The 15,827-nt window shown below is 64.1% G+C and overlaps 1 protein-coding gene across 1 annotated transcript; it reads left to right on the top strand.

The window, feature by feature from the left end:
• The first annotated feature begins 2,135 nt into the window (after nt 1-2,135).
• Nucleotides 2,136-15,648, top strand: LLGL1 (LLGL scribble cell polarity complex component 1). The gene is made up of 23 exons (XM_054180274.1): nt 2,136-2,442; nt 5,194-5,291; nt 7,335-7,416; nt 7,517-7,647; nt 8,042-8,200; nt 8,279-8,441; nt 8,532-8,667; nt 8,765-8,819; nt 8,919-9,076; nt 9,719-9,936; nt 10,049-10,116; nt 10,418-10,571; nt 10,970-11,074; nt 11,631-11,923; nt 12,005-12,158; nt 12,739-12,892; nt 12,990-13,273; nt 13,641-13,905; nt 14,010-14,121; nt 14,225-14,316; nt 14,950-15,073; nt 15,175-15,254; nt 15,518-15,648. The coding sequence occupies exons 1-22, from the start codon at nt 2,362-2,364 to the stop codon at nt 15,251-15,253; spliced, it is 3,165 nt and encodes a 1,054-aa protein (XP_054036249.1). The 5' UTR covers nt 2,136-2,361; the 3' UTR covers nt 15,254; nt 15,518-15,648.
• The last annotated feature ends 179 nt before the right edge of the window (nt 15,649-15,827 follow it).

Below are 15,827 nucleotides of genomic sequence, written 5' to 3'. Positions count from 1 at the left end.
CAGGGCTGCCACAGCTGCCTTCACAACCTGAACTGTCCTCCAGCTGTCAGGGGAGAGCTGTGACACCTGGGAGCTGCCATCCTGATGCCAGTCCCTGGGCACAGGGCTGACAACCTGCTCTGCAGAGGGAGCCAGCACAAATTCTGACGAGGTAAGACCTTGGGCTGTTGGCTTTGGGTGCTGTTAGTACCCAGCTCCCCAGTGTGAGCCCCGTGGGTCCAAGTGGCTGCCATGCCCTCAGGAGGGAGGCTTGGAGGGGGGGCAGCTTTGACCCCTGCCAGCAGCAGACAGTCTTTCACCTGCCAGAAGCATTCCCATTCCCAGCTGGGAGGAGAAATGTCCATCTGAGAAGCATCTCTGCTCCTTCCTGTACCCCTGCCCACACTTAACAAGTTCTGGCTGACTTGAAGTTTGGTTTTTCTTTGTTTTCCTTTGTGGCTTTTTTTCCTCTCTCCAGTTCTGATTTACTTTTTTTTTGGTTTTAATGAATAATAATAATTAAAACCACAAAACCAACAACAAAGTGGCAATATTTTTGTTTTCCCTGTAAGCTTTTCCTAGGAAAAAGCTTGGTTTGTAACAAAGTTGTACAGTTCTGAAGTTTGAGATAGGAGAAGTCCTGTGTGTAAATGGGGGGCAGAGATTATTTTCTGTACAGTCTGACGTGGGGTGGGGAAATCTTTTAATTCTGGTTGGTTCTTAGGAAGAATTTGGTTCTTCGCTGTCAGGGTTTGGAATTTCATGGTTTCATTATTATTATTATTATTATTCTTGTATAGATTTGCTGCATTAATTGAATAAAAGCAGAAAGCATCACCTCTGCCTGCCTGTGTGCTGGGGTTGGTGGCTGGGATGTGGCCTTGCTTCCCTGCTGCTAAGAAATGAGGTTGGGGAGAGCAGGGACCCGCTTCTAAATACAGGGAATCTCCGGCTCCCTGGGGATGGGGTGGCCCAAAGCGGTGTCTGTCCCTCCTGTGCTGCCCTACAAAGCACAGTCAGGGCCTGCTGCCCTTCTCCCATGCTGGGGGATGAGGAGCAAATGTGCACCCTGACCCACTGCCCAGGCTTGCCCCAGCAATTGCTGGTCCCCAAAAGGCCTCAGCACCCCAGGAAGTGGGGGCAACACCTTGTGTTTTGGCCTCATCTTTCCTGCCCTATGCAAGGGCAAGAAGGGAGATGGTGATGAACGGGTGTTCAGTGGCAGGGGGGCAGAGCTGAATGGGCTCTGGTAGCCTTCCTCTTCTTCCTCAGTAGCAATGAGTTCCTGATAGGGCATTCCTTTTCCTCTTGAGCAGTGATGAGCTCCTGCCTAATCTGGCCTTCCTCTCCCACCTCAGTGGTGGTGAGCTCCTGCTTAAGGCAGCCTTCCTCTTCCTCCTAAGCAGCAATGAGTTCCTGCCCAACCTGGTGCTTTGTCCTCACCATCACCCTCTGTCAAGCCCTGGGGCTGTACTTTTCATCGGGCCCCTTCCCTCTGTGTACCTCTGAGCCTGTCCGGGGTCATAAAGGCCATGGCCCCCTGCTTGCACCCATCCAAGAGAGCTGTGTCACCCCAGTGCACCCCAATTTCCCTGGGGCCAGGGTTAGTCAGCAGGGAGGGGAAGCCCTGCCCTGCCTGGTGTGACTCACCCCAAACCCATCTCACAGGGGAGTGGGGCACGACTTGCCCTGTGCCATGGCGGAAATGAGAGCTGAATGCCAGCGCCAGGGGCCGGCAGGGCGCTGAGCATCCCCCCTGCTCAGCACCCTGATGACACAAGGCCCAGTCGAGGCCATGTCATCGAGGCACTCCCTGGCTCTGGGGCCTAGGGGACAGGATCAGGCCTTGACTTCCATGGGTGTAGGGGGTCTGGGAGTAGGTTGAGCCGCCTGGCGGGTGGCGGTGGCGTCCTCGACCGCCACCCTGGGGGGTGGGGAAAGAAAACCAAAACCCAGAGAGGTGAAGGATCTCAGCCAGCAGCTCGACGCAAGAGCCCGCAGAGGGCGCTGGACCATGGCGGACTACAGCTCCCGTCGTGCCCCGCGCCCGCGCATGCCTACAGCTCCGAGGAGGGGCTCACGCCGCGCCGTACGCCGCGCCGTGAGGTGATTGGTGGAGCGCGTTGTCCATCAAGGCTCTGCCCCCGCCCCGCCGCGGCGGTGCCTGCCCCGGGCTCGGCGCGCGGCGCTCGGCGCTCGGCGCGCGCACCGGGACCCGTAGCCGGCATCGTGTGTCCCCCCCCGTCCTACCCCCCCCCCCGCTGGGACCGGCACCGCCCGCCCGCCCCGGGAGCGGCACCGGTACCGCCCACTCCGGTACCGGCCCCGGGGATCACCGGCCCCGCCCGCCCCGCCCGGTACCGCGCCGCCGCCGGCCCCACCATGATGAAGTTTCGGTTCCGGCGGCAAGGTGCCGACCCGCACCGCGACCGCCTCCGCCATGATCTCTTCGCTTTCAGTAAGGTGCGTCCGGGGCGGGGGGTGGGGACGCGGCGGCGGACCCCGGAGGGCGGGGGGTGGGGTTCACCGGGAGTTGTTCACGGCCCCAGGAGCGGGGTGCGGGCAGCCCTTCGGTACCGCAGGCTCCGGCATCCCCCCTGAGTGAGATGCTGCCTTCGGGGAGAGGAGCAGTGCACGGGACAACGCCCCCCCGGGGACCGGGGTGCACCCCCGGGCGGTGGGGAGCCATGCACCGGGATTCCCCGGGTTCCTGGGGAACGGCGCAGGGCTGGGCTAGGGCAGGGCAACACCGCTGGGGACGCAGGATTCCACCGGGTGCAGGGGACCCGCGAGAGCAGGTTGTGGGGACACGCCGGAGGGGATGCAACCCCCGGGAACAGGCACCGGGAGCCGCGGGAGCAGGCTGTGGGGGCACCCCGGGGAGGATGCACCCTCTGGGGTGGGCGCCTGGACCCTCGAGTGCACGGGGAACAGACTGGGGGCTGCTCTCCTCCTCTGGGTTGCAGTAGACACCCTCACCTCTGAGTGCAGCCCTTCCCGCACCCTGGGGCAGGATATGACCCACTCACTCGCACGACACCCCGCTCCCCCTATCCGTGGGATGGGGGGTCCCCCGAGCACCCCGGTTCCTGCTCTGCCTGAGCTCCAGGCCTTGCTCACTGCTGTTTTGAGGTTCCCCACCACCCCAGCCCCGGAGCCGCCCCCACTCCCCAAAGGGAGGCTCAGCTCTTAACTCCAGCTCCTCCAGGAGTGGGATATAGTGGGTCTGGGCCCCCCACATCAGCAGGAAGGGCTGCCGTGATGAGCCCTGGGGCTGGGGATCCCCCTGCACCCCAAAGGTTTGACTCTGAGGGATCAGAAGCATCTGAAGCCCAGAGCTTAGTCCTCCAATGTGGGGTGGGGTGGAGGGTGGGGACCCCCACTGACTCGTCAGATGACCACGGGGGGACCCTGTGAGCCCTTGGGTGCTAGGCTCTTCCCTTGGCACATCATCAGGACGGGCTGTCGGTGGGTGCCTGCCTGGGGCTCGGTGCACCCCCATCCCGGGAGCCCCATGATGTTGGACCATCCTCCTGCTCTGGTCCTGGGGGAAAGGATAATGCCCAGCTGAGCCTAGGCTGTGTTTTTCTGTCCTTCGGTGACATCAGTGTTGGGTGTCTGCCTAAACTCCCGGTGGGGACTCACTGGTGGGACCCTCAGATCACCCCACGGCAGAGCCAGGCTGGGAGGTGCTGGGGTGTGCTGTGGTGGGGAAGTCACATCCAGCACTCAGTGTCCCCCCACCGCCCTGTCACTGCCAGACTCACTGCTGTGGGTGAGGGTCTGGCTTGGGGCGTGAGGCTCAGCCCAGCCCAAGCCCCCTGGTTTTGGGAGGATGTCCTAGGGTCTAATCCAGCCTGAGCAGGCACTCTGGGAGGTCTGCACCCAGCGAGGTGTCCCTGGGGGTGGGGGAGACGGGGAGCAGCCCTGCTGGGTGCGCCCGGGTGCTGGAGCTGCTGGTGCTGCTGGAGCTGCCGGCTGCCCACCTGCCTCCCATTAACGGTTGTTTTTCCTCCCGAGCTCCAGCTCTGCCGGGGATTTGCTGTAATTTGGCCGGGAACGCGCCTTGGCTGGGCCGGCGCAGCCTGCCGGATGCGGGGTGGGAGGAAGGGCTGAGCGTGGGGGACCCCCCTCTGGGGCCGGGGGTGCAGAGGAGCTGGGAGGGCTCTTTTTTGGGAGAATCTTTGCCGATGCTGTCCTTGACCCAAAGCATCACCAAGGTGTCCCCCGCACTGCTGCCGTCCCGGCTCCTGCCACCATCCTGCAGCGTGCATCTCCAGGGGGATTTGGGGCGATCCTGTGTGGGGCTGCCACAGGCACTGGGACCCACAAGCGTCCGCTAACTCGCCCCCCAGCCAAGCTGGGACCTCCTGGAGGGGCTGGGGATGTTGGCACATTGCTGCTGGTGGCCTTTCGGAGGGGAGTGGGAGCCACAGGGTGACGGTGGCTGTGCCAGCGGGTGCAAAAAGCTACCCTGCCGTGCCTCTCAGCTGCCCCAGACAAAGGCAGCAGGTCAGGATCCGGCCAGTCTGGCTCCGGCGGCCTCCGGATCGTTTGGTCCTGCCATCGCCGCTCAGCCGAGCCGCCCCTGGGGCTGCTTCCCCTGGGTGCCCTGCGGTCCCCTCGCCATGGGCTGGGCTGGTGGGTGCCTCCTCTGTCCCCCTGCTGCCAGGGAGGTAACCCCTCCCCACCTGGCAAGCCTGGGCATGCCGTGGGTACCGGTTGGGACTTCCTTGGGAAGGTGCCCGCGGGCAGCACGCGGCTCCGGTGGAGATGCCTTTGGCGGGTCCCGCTCACCTGGTTCTGCTGCCTGGCACCGTGGACCCCTGGGGATGTTGTGGTGGGGGTGAGCTGGACCCCACTCACCCTTCCCGGGGCATCTGCACCACGGGGAGGGGGGTTTGGAGTTCGGGGCTTCCTTCCCCAAACTGCTGGTGGGTGATGGGGTGACTTGTGTGAGCTCAGACCCAATCCGGCCCTTGGTGTGGCAGCTGGGTTTGGTCTGGTTTGAGGTGTCAGGTGGGAATTGGGTGAGGAGTGATGGTCCCTCTCCCCAGGGAGCCCCTCAGGGACCCTCTGAGCATTCTCATGGTCCTCGATCAGTGGGGTGAGGCTCAGGCTGGTACAGGATTGGAGCTGTGAGGGTGAAAGGGGAGTCTGGGGGTGCTCAGGGGCTGGGGAGCCCTGGCTCTGACCTGGCTGTCCCCACGGCAGACAGTGGAGCATGGCTTCCCCAGCCAGCCCAGCGCCCTGGCCTACGACCCTGCCCTGCGCGTCATGGCCATCGGCACCAAGGCAGGAGCCGTCAAGCTGTATCCTTTTACCCCCCCAGGGGCAGGAGGTAAGGATCCCCCATCCTGGGAGCCACCAAGAGATGTGGCCGTGCCGCTGCTGGCCCATCCAGCCGCGCTGCCGATGTTTGTCTGTCTGTCCCTCCATCCAGCTGGGCTGCAGCTGGGCTGGGAGGGGGTGGCTGGAGGAAACCACCGCCTTGCCCAAAATGCTGGGGGAGCAAAGAGCCATCCCTACTGGCATCCCAGCCTGGGAATGCTTCCCGCTGTCACCTCCGTTATCCCGGGGGGGCTCCTGTTCATCGCAGCCTGTCTGGGGGGCAGAGGGGCCTCTGGCCGGCCCAGCGTTGGGCTGAGGGGGCTGCGGCGGGCGCCGAGCCCGGTCCCGGGTGGGGGTCCGTGATGGGGGACACACACACAACGACGCGGGGCTCGGCCAGGCTTTGTTGCCGGCGGCGTGCAGGGAGACTTCAGAGGGCTGCTGGCGGGCGGCCAGGGCTGGATGCGGTCCGCACTCAGGGGGCCCCCGCAGGAATGCGGAGCGGGCGTGCGGGGGGGACGCGGGGGCGGCTGTGCCTGGATTGGGGTCGGGGTCGGGTTGGGGGGGTTTGGGGGAGGGCTACTACGCGCCCCCTCCCCCAGACCAGTGGCTTGCAGCCTCCCGAGCACAAAGATGGCGTTTTTTTCGCTGCCGAAGCCGCCCCGCTGCCAAGCCCGGCCGCGATGTCGCCGGCCGCTCCGCTCGGCTGCCTCGCCGCGGGTGCTGGCTCCGGCCACCCCACCCCCGGGTAAACCCCCCCGGAGCCGCGGAGCTGTTGTGGTGGGGGGCTGTGGTGCCCTGTGTGTCCTCTGTAGGCATGGTTTTGGGGTGGTACTCAGCTTGGGGCTGGCAGTGGGGGGCACCCGGCCCCACTCTGGTTGTCTCCAAGAAGATGCTTCTGGAGGTTCATGGTGCTGGGGAAGCCAGTGCCAGGCGAGGCATCAGACAGAGCTGGCCTGACTGGTGCTTCTGGTTAGAGGGGGCACCCATGGGTGCTCCCAGACCAGGCAGGGTAGATCTGGCTGCAGACAGCCTGGCATCAAGGGGCTGCCACTGTCTGGGACATCCCCTGGGGCAGATGGTGCTCCCTGGGCTTGGACCCCCACTGCAGTGAGCCGGTGCCAACAGTGTTCCCTGGCCACTTGCCCCAGCTGCCTTTCAGCCTAGGGCAGCGTTTTGGGTGGGGAAAAGCCCCAGGACAAGCAAGGATGGGTGGCATCCCCCCTCCTGTGTGCTCCCGTCAAGTGCCCTTTGTCTGATGTCCCCAAAACCTCACCGGCTTTGCCCTGTCTCTGCCGGCTTGGTGGTGCCCGGCGTCGCCAGACAGCTCCTGCCTGTCAGTCCGGGCAGAGCCGCTGGGCTGGTTCCCTGTGCCGGGGGGCACCGGGGGTGAGGACCACAGGGGCTGGCTGGTGGAAACCCCTGGCACGCGGTGTGCCAGGACTTAGCAGTGCCACACACCAGGCACAGCAGCTCGCCAGGTCCGGGGGTGTTGGGGCGACGCAGGGTCCGGGTGCAGGGTGCAGTGCTGGAGCTGCCCCGCGAGCCCTGCCCCGGTTCCTGCTGAGCGGCGTCGCTGGCGAGGGAGCCAGGACCAGTCGGGTGAGTGAGGCTGTGCCGGCGCATGCCGAACCCCACCCTGCTGCCGGGGCTGCCGGCGCCGCTGCGCGGCCCTGGCCCCGCGGCTGAGGAAGGAGAAGGTGGCAGCGGAGAGGAGCTGGCTTGGCCCTCTCACACCCGCTTCGGCCACGTGTCAGCTGCATCCTGACCTGGGGCATCCCGGTTGAAGCTTTCTTGGTGGATGCCGGCCGGGGATGGTGGTGCTGAGGCTGGCTCTGGCACGGGGTGCTGCAGGGATGCGCTGCCCTGGCACGGGGTGCTGCAGAGATGCTCTGCCCTGGCTTGAGATGGAGCTGAAGTGAAGTTTACTGGCAGAACTGTGACTTGGGAGGAATTGGGGAGGGGGAGGGTCTGGGGCAGGGGGCCTCCCTATCCTCGTTGTTTCTTTGACGGCCCCTTCCCAGATACGGCGCGCCGGGTGTGGAGCTGGCTGGTTTGCACAAGGAGATGGCCACTGTCACCCAGCTGCACTTTCTCCCTGGTCAGGTAGGTGGGTGTGTGCCCCCCACCCCGCCAAGGAGCCCATGCTGGTAGCTCCCCTGCCGCACACCCACCCACTCTGCTGCTCTTCTCCCCGCTTTCCCAGGGCTGGCTCCTCTCCTTGCTGGACGACAACACGCTGCACCTCTGGGAGGTGTGCCAGAAGGATGGCTGCTCCCACCTGGAAGAGACCCGCAGCTTTGGCCTCCCGGGACGCCCAGGGTCCGACAGCTCTAAGTACTTGCCCGGGGAGGGGTTCCCAGTGGCCTCACCTCACCGTGGGGCTGCGGCCGGGAGCGATACCGCTGCCGGCTGGGAACGGTGCGTGGGAGCAGCCATCCCTGCTCCAGGCGGGGTGGTGGCCAAGGTCTTCTCGGTGCTGGTGGTTTCCTTGTCAAGATGCTCCTCAGGGATAAGGTGGGGGATGGAGAGTACAGCCTTGGGCTTTTTATAGGTGCTGGCAGGGTGATTAATGGCTCCAATTGCTGTCAGCCGTGAGGCTGGCCCTGGCCCTGTCTCCTGGTCCAGCAGGGATGGGGATGCAGCATCAGGGCAGGGGAGGTATGGGGTTTCTGTACCGCTCCCACAGATCCAGGCTGGGTTTGACACAGCCCCCTGCTCACCCCTCCAGCTGCTCCCCTGGCATCACACGGGTGACAGTGGTCTTGCCGACGTCAGCCTGCACGGTGGCCTGCCTGGGCACCGAGGGCGGTGCGGTGTATTTCCTCACCCTGCCTACCCTGGTGCTGCTGGAAGAAAAGACCCTCTTCCCAGATGAGATCCTGCAGAGGTGAGCACTGCTAGCCCCACTTCCCATCCCCAGCACCCTCCGTCCCTCCTGACCCCCGCTGAGTGTCCCCTCACGCAGCGTCCCTGACGACTACCGCTGCGGGAAGGCGCTGGGGCCGGTGGAGTCCATCCAGGAGCACCCTCAGGACAGCAGCCGGCTCCTCATTGGCTACAGCCGGGGTCTGGTGGTCCTCTGGGAGCAGAGCACACGCCTCGTCCAGCACCTCTTCCTGGGAAACCAGGTACCGGGGGTGGCAGGGGGCTGGCGAGGCCATGGCCTCGTGTGTGTGTCCCCAAATCTCAGGTGTTGAGCCCTCTGCATGCCCCTGCAGCAGCTGGAGAGCCTGGCCTGGGAGCAGAGCGGGAAGAGCATCATCAGCTCCCACAGCGACGGTGGCTACATGGTGTGGGCAGTGAGCGGTGCCGGCCAGAAGACACAGCAGCCTGTCATGTCCACCATCCCCTACGGTATGGGGGCCAAGAGAGGACAGCTGGGAGGGTTGGGGGCTGACTGCCCCATCCCAGTGCCAGTGCTGCAGCCACGGGGTCGATGTCTTCGTTTCAGGTCCATTCCCTTGCAAAGCCATCAGCAAAATCCTCTGGCGGACCTGCGAGTCAGGGTATGTGCACCCGCAGTAGCTGGGCTGGTCGTGGGCATGGTGGGGTGAAGGTGCTCTCTAGGGTGCAGAGTCTGATGGAAGCTGCTTCATCCCTCCCAGAAACCCCTTCATCATCTTCAGTGGAGGGATGCCACGGGCCAGCTACGGTGACCGGCACTGCGTCAGCGTGCTGCAGGGCCAGGCGCTGGCCACGCTCGACTTCACTTCCCGAGTCATTGACTTCTTCACTGTGCAGAGCCCTGAGGCCACCCAGGGAGGTACATCCTGTTGGGGTAGCTTCCCCCAGGGGTGGGTGGGGATTGCTGCTAGCAGCAGCCATCTCTCTTGGAAATAGCACAGCCAGCAGGACCCAGGGCAGTGGTGGTGCCCCTGCACTCGGTACCGGTGAGGCTGCACCTTGAAAACTGGGTTCAGGTCTGGTCCCTGCACTCTTGAGAAGGGCACTGAGCTGCTGGAGTGGGTCCAGTGAAGGGCAGCAGAGCTGGGGAAGTGAAGGGGCTAGAGAACAATTCTTGGGAACTGGGGTTGTTCAGCATGGAGAAAAGGAGGCTCAAGGGAGGCCTTCTGGCTCCCTGCAGCTCCCTGAAAGGAGGTTGCAACCAGGTCAGGGTTGGTCTCTTCTTGCAAGTAATAAGTGATGGCCAGGAGGAAATAGCTTCAAGTTGCACTAGAGGAGGTTTAGATTGGACATGAGGACCTCTCAAGCCCTGGCCCAGGCTGCCCAGGGCAGTGGTGGAGGCCCCATCCCTGGAGGGGTTTCAAAGCCATGATAGATGTGGTGCTGAGGACCATGGTTTAGTGTGACCTGGCAGTGCTGTGTTGGTGGTTGGGCTGGATGATCTGAAAGGTCTCTTCCAACCTAACAGATTCTGTGATTCCACAATCTTCCCCTTCCCCAGGCTTTGAGAATCCTCGTGCCCTCGTGGTGCTGGTGGAGGAAGAGCTGGTGGCCATTGACCTCCAGACACCAGGCTGGCCTACCATCCCTGCCCCCTACTTGGCACCGCTCCACTCCTCTGCCATTACCTGCTCCTGCCATGTCTCCAACGTGCCCCTCAAGCTCTGGGAGAGGATTGTCAGTGCTGGCGAGCAGCAGAGCCCCCGGCAGTCCTCTGCGGTGAGTGATGGGGAGCGGGGAGTGGAGAGGGTCTGCAGGCCCCCTGGGATGGGCTGGCAGAGGGGTGATGCTTGTTCAGTCCCTCCCTCCATCTCTTCATCTCTCACTCCAGGCTTGGCCCATCGATGGAGGGAAGAACCTGGCTCAGGAGCCTACGCAGAGGGGGCTTCTCCTAACAGGGTGAGTGACCTGGCAGTGGGGAGGGGGTCCTGGGAAACCCAAAATGTGCCAGGACATGCATGCCCCCCTCAGCCCCTTGCTGTGGTGGAGGGATGGGATGGGATGGGAAGGGAAGGGAAGGTGTGGAGGTCCAGGCACTCTTGTTCAACTTGAAGGCCAGGCAGGAGTCTGTCACCCACTGTCACCCTCTTTGTGCCCCCTCCATCCTGGCACGATGGCTGCCAGCACACAGGCAGCTCTTGTTAGCCAGGCAGATGTCAGGGCCTCGCACTGAGTGCCTCCCTGTCCCCCCCCTCCCCAGGCACGAGGACGGCACAGTGCGGTTCTGGGATGCCTCGGGGGTCTCCCTGAAGCCCCTCTACAAGCTGGGCACAGCCAACATCTTCCAGACAGACTGTGAGCACAACGACAGCCTCAACCAGGCAGGCGAGGAAGAGTGGCCACCCTTCCGCAAGGTGAAGTCCCCAGGGCTGGGGGGGACAGGGCTGCAGACCCCGGTGCCCCCCTGGCCGCACCAGCAGCAGGGTGCGGGGGGCAAGGCCAGCGAGGGCGCAGCCGCTGGAGCCGTCCCGGCTGCTCCCTGGGAACGTGTGCCCCGGCCGGGGGCACAGCTGCCATGGGTGACGTCCTGTGGGGACACAAGGGCTGCTTGTTCGTGTGCCCCATCCCACGGGGCCTGCCCTGGCGCGGGGGGAGAGCCGGGGGGCGCGCGGGGATAGAGGTTTCCTGGGCACGGTGCCCGTGTGCCGCAGCCGGTACCCGCCAGCTGGTGGGGCGGGGGTGTGGGGGAGTTCTGGAGGGGGTTGTCCCACAGCTGTGTGAAGGTGCCTGGTCCCCTCAATCCCTCCCACAGGTGGGCTGCTTTGATCCCTACAGCGACGACCCACGCCTGGGCGTGCAGAAGATTGCACTCTGCAAGTACACGGCCAAGATGGTGGTGGCTGGCACGGCGGGGCAGGTAGGATGGCAGAGGGGCGCAGTGGTGGCTACTGGGCACCTCTGGGCTCTCCTCACGTGGGGACACACAACATGAGCAGTTACAGCCCCTGCAGACAGTGTTCATGAAGGGCTCCTCCCCGTAGGGTTTATCTCCCAGCAGGGTGGCTGAAGGACCTGGGGTTGTTTAGTCTGGAGAAGAGGAGGCTCGTGGGAGACCTTCTCACTCTACAGCTGTTTGAAGGGAGCTTGGAGCCAGGTGGGGGCTGGTCTCTTCTCCCAGGTGGCTAGAGGAAACAGCCTCAAGTTGCACCAGAGGAGGTTTAGGTTGGACATGAGGAACAATTTCTTCCCCAAAAGGGTTGTCAAGGCCTGGAACAGGCTGCCCAGGGCAGCGCTGGAGCCCTTATCCCCAGCAGGGTTTAAAAGCTGTGAGGACGTGGTGCTGAGGGACTTGGTTTAATGGTGACCTGGCACTGATAGGTTAACTTCTGGACTTTGTGATCTCAAAAGCTCTCTTCCAAACAAAACAGTTCAATGATTCTGTGTCCTCCGCTGTCCCTGCTTGTCCCCTGCAGGTGCTGGTGATGGAGCTGAGTGACGAGAAGTCAGAGCACGCAGTCAGCGTGGCCACGGTGGACCTGCTGCAGGACCGCGAGGGCTTCACCTGGAAGGGGCACGACCGCCTGGCCCCCAGGAACGGGCCCCTGCTCTTTCCCCCTGGCTTCCAGCCCAGCGTGCTGGTGCAGTGCGTGCCCCCTGCCGCTGTCACCGCTGTCACCCTGCATTCCGAGTGGAACCTCGTGGCCTTCGGCACCAGCCACGGCTTTGGGCTCTTCGACTATTACCGGCGCAACCCTGTGCTGGCCAGGTATGGGGAGGATCAGGGCCAGGGACCCCCCAGGAATGACATGGTGGGGGACTGGGCATTGAGTGCCATCGGTGCCCACAGGTGTACGCTGCACCCCAATGACTCGCTGGCCATGGAGGGGCCTCTGTCCCGCGTGAAGTCCCTCAAGAAGTCCCTGCGGCAGTCCTTCCGCCGCATCCGCAAGAGCCGGGTGTCAGGCAAGAAGAGGCTCAACACCAGCAGCCCCTCCAGCAAGGTGGGCAAGGAGCAGGGGACCACCATCACAGAATCACAGAAACATTCAGGTTGGGAAAGACCCTCAGGATCACCAAGTCCAACCCAGAACCCTACTCTGCAAGGTTTACCCCTAAACCATATCCCCAAGCAGCACATCCAAACCACCTTTAAACACATCCAGGGCAGCACATTCCAATGCCTGACCACTCATGCTGGGGGAAATATTTTCCCAATCTCCAGAGTGTGGTGGCTCCTCATGCCCGCCAGGCAGGGGGCTCCTCATGCCCACCAGGCAGGGGGCTCCTCATGCCCACCAGGCAGGGGGCTCCTCATGCCCGTCAGGCAGGGGGCTCCTCATGCCCGTCAGGCAGGGGGCTCCTCATGCCCACCAGGCAGGGGGCTCCTCATGCCCGTCAGGCAGGGGGCTCCTCATGCCCGTCAGGCAGGGGGCTCCTCATGCCCGTCAGGCAGGGGGCTCCTCATGCCCACCAGGCAGGGGGCTCCTCATGCCCGTCAGGCAGGGGGCTCCTCATGCCCGTCAGGCAGGGGGCTCCTCATGCCCGTCAGGCAGGGGCTGACCCCTGCGTGCCCCTCCCCAGGTGCAGGAGGCCAACGCGCAGCTGGCGGAGCAGGCAGGGCCCCCCGAGGTGGAGATGACTCCTGTGCAGCGGCGCATCGAGCCCCGCTCGGCCGACGACTCGCTCTCGGGGGTGGTGCGGTGCCTCTACTTCGCTGACACCTTCCTGCGAGACGGTGAGACCGCCCCCGGGCTGGGCAAAGCTCCCAGGCTGGGCCCTGGCTGCTGCCACGCCGTGGGGAGGGGGCTCTGACACTGCTGCCATCCCTGCAGCTGCCCACCACGGCCCGACCATGTGGGCGGGGACCAACTCCGGCTCGGTGTTCGCCTACGCGCTGGAGGTGCCCTCGCAGGAGAAGTTTTCGGAGCGGGCGGTGGAGGCCGTGCTGGGCAAGGAGATCCAGCTGATGCACCGGGCGCCGGTGGTGGCCATCGCCGTGCTGGACGGCCGGGGGAACCCCCTGCCCGAGCCCTACGAGGTCTCGCGGGACCTGGCCAAGGCCCCCGACATGCAGGGCAGCCACTCCATGCTCATCTCCTCTGAGGAGCAGTTCAAGGTGAGGGGGGGGCTCATGGTCCTGCTGCAGTGGGAGTGGTGCCCACCACCCCCAGGATGGTGGGCGTTGGAAGAGGCCTCTGGGGGTTGTTTGGTCCGAGCCCCTTGCTAAAGCAGGCTCACCTAAAGCATGTCCCACGACATGTCCCACGTTCTCTCTGGGCATCTTCATCGCTTTGTGCGCAGGGATGGGGTTGGAGGTGACCAGGGAGGTCCTGGGAAATGCCTGTGCTGTACCCACAGGGTGGCTCCAAGAGGAAGGGCTTCTGTGGCAGGAGCCTGCTTGGATGTCCCCCAGAGCTCCACAGGCTCTGCTCAGATGTCCCCCAGAGCCCCACAAGCCCATCTGGCTCCTCTTACCCCCTCAGGTCTTCACGCTGCCCAAAGTGAGCGCCAAGACCAAGTTCAAGCTGACGGCGCACGAGGGCTGCCGGGTGCGGAAGGTGGCCCTGGTGAGCTTGGCCAGCGCCAGCTCTGAGGAGAGGCTGGAGAACTGCCTGGCCTGTCTCACCAACCTGGGTGACATCCACATCTTCACCGTGCCTGGCCTGCGGCCACAGGTCCACTATGGCTGCATCCGCAAGGAGGACATCAGTGGCATTGCCTCCTGCGTCTTCACCAAGCACGGCCAGGGTGAGGGCAGCAGCCCTGTGCTGTGGCTGATGTCCCTTGTAGATGGGACATGGCTGCAGCCCCGCGGTGTGTCTCTGAGGCTCTTTGTTGTCCTCCCTCTCTAGGTTTCTACCTAATCTCCCCATCCGAGTTCGAGCGCTTCTCGCTGAGCGCCAGGAACGTGACGGAGCCGCTGTGCCGGCTGGATGTCACCCGGCTGCAGGACACCTGCTTCAGGTGGGACGTGGTGTGGGGGCTTTGCTGTGCCACCACCCCTGCACCAGCACCCTGTGGCACCAGCTCTGGCAATACAACTTCTCCCTGCGTCTCCTTGCTGCAGCAGCTCCACGGTGACACCGAAGCTGCCGCAGGCGAACGGTACCCACGTCCCGCGCAGCCCCGAGGACCGCTGCTCCCCCAGCGACAGTGACCGTGAGTGCCCACCCCGGCCCCACCATGTATTCCACAGCCTGGAATATGTAGGTGTCCAGTTTTGGGCTCCCCAGTTCAAGAGGAACAAGGATGTGCTGGAGAGAGTCCGAGGGAGGGCTACAACGATGCTGAAGGGACTGGAGCACTGCCCTGGGAGGAGAGGCTGAGAGCCCTGGGGCTGTTTAGTCTGGAGAAGACTGAGAGGGCATCTGATCAATGTCTATCAATACCTGAGGGCTGGGGGTGAAGAGAGAGGGGACAGGCTCTTTGTTGCACCCATTGATAGGACAAGGGGCAGTGGACATAAACTCCAGCACAGGAGGTTCCACCTCAACATGAGGAGGAACTTCTTCACTGTGAGGGTCCCAGAGCCCTGGAGCAGGCTGCCCAGAGAGGTTGTGGTCTTCTTCTCTGGAGACTCCAGACCCACCTGGATGTGTTCCTGTGTGACCTGTGCTGGATTCTGTGGTCCTGCTCTGGCAGGGGGGTTGGACTCGATGGTCCCTGGAGGTCCCTTCCACCCCCTAACATCCTGGGATCCTATGATGTGCACTGTGGCCCTGTAGGCCCTGCTCCAGGGCTGGACCCAAGCCATGGCTGCTCCCCAGCTCTCCTGTGCTTGTGACTCCCCAGGGTCCCCGGAGGAGCACCTGGCTGCCTTCTCGCCTGGCCCTGTCGACTCTCCCAACAGCAGCCTGGAGAACCCGCTGGACACCACCGGGGACATCACTGTGGAGGAAGTGAAGGATTTTTTGGCGTGAGTAGAGAGGGGAGTGGTGTAAGCAGTGCCCGTGGCCACTGCCAGCGCTGTCACCAGCGCCGGTGCCACAGGCTGCCTCTCACCCTGCTCCGCCCCAGGTCCTCAGAGGAAGCGGAGAGGAACCTGAGGAACACCAGTGAGGATGAGGCTCGGCCCGCAGGGATCCTCATCAAGTGAGGTGAGCGAGGTGGTCCCCAGGGTGGGCAGGAGGACAAGCGAGGTGGTCCCCAGGGTGGGCAGGACAAGTGCCCCCACTTCACGGCAGGGATATGGCTCCAGCTGCAGACCTTGGCTTTTGCCTTGGGCTTTGGAGCTGGGACCCCAGTGCAAGCCAGCATCCCCCGGGTGGGGTCACCTCCCTCGCCAGGAGGATGGGGGTGGGAACAGCGTGTCCTGGGGCGCCCCCCGGGTCCCCTTCTCAGGGTGCTGTGTCGCCCCCAGGCATCGGCAGCCTCCTTGGCCCATCTCAGTGCTCGGATTCCCGGGACGCGCGACTCGACTGGACCCCCCGCGCCCCTCCCTGCCTAACGTAGATTTGCCTCTCCGCTAACATCCGCGCCCCGGCCCCGGCACGCCCCGGCCCCGGCACGCCCCGGCCCCGGCACCCCCGCGCCGGCCCCGCGCCGGGGGGGCCACGATGCACAAACTCTTCCCGGGGAAGATAATTGTCCTTTTTTATACACGCTCAAGTGTCACTGTCCCCAGAGCGCCCTGCCCGGGGGATGCTGCTGCTCCCCAGCTCCATGGGGAG

This window comes from Dryobates pubescens, chromosome 4, assembly GCF_014839835.1.
Source record: "Dryobates pubescens isolate bDryPub1 chromosome 4, bDryPub1.pri, whole genome shotgun sequence".
NCBI lineage: Eukaryota > Metazoa > Chordata > Aves > Piciformes > Picidae > Dryobates > Dryobates pubescens.
This window is presented reverse-complemented; position numbering and strand designations above follow the sequence as displayed.

What these genes read in the sequence shown, in the direction of transcription:
- LLGL1 (XM_054180274.1), top strand. Translation starts at nt 2,362, where the DNA reads ATGATGAAGTTTCGGTTCCGGCGGCAAGGTGCCGACCCGCACCGCGAC. An exon ending in TGCACTTTCTCCCTGGTCAG is followed by an intron (nt 7,417 to 7,516) that starts GTAGGTGGGTGT and finishes CCGCTTTCCCAG; the next exon opens with GGCTGGCTCCTCTCCTTGCT. An exon ending in AGTGGCCACCCTTCCGCAAG is followed by an intron (nt 10,572 to 10,969) that starts GTGAAGTCCCCA and finishes TCCCTCCCACAG; the next exon opens with GTGGGCTGCTTTGATCCCTA.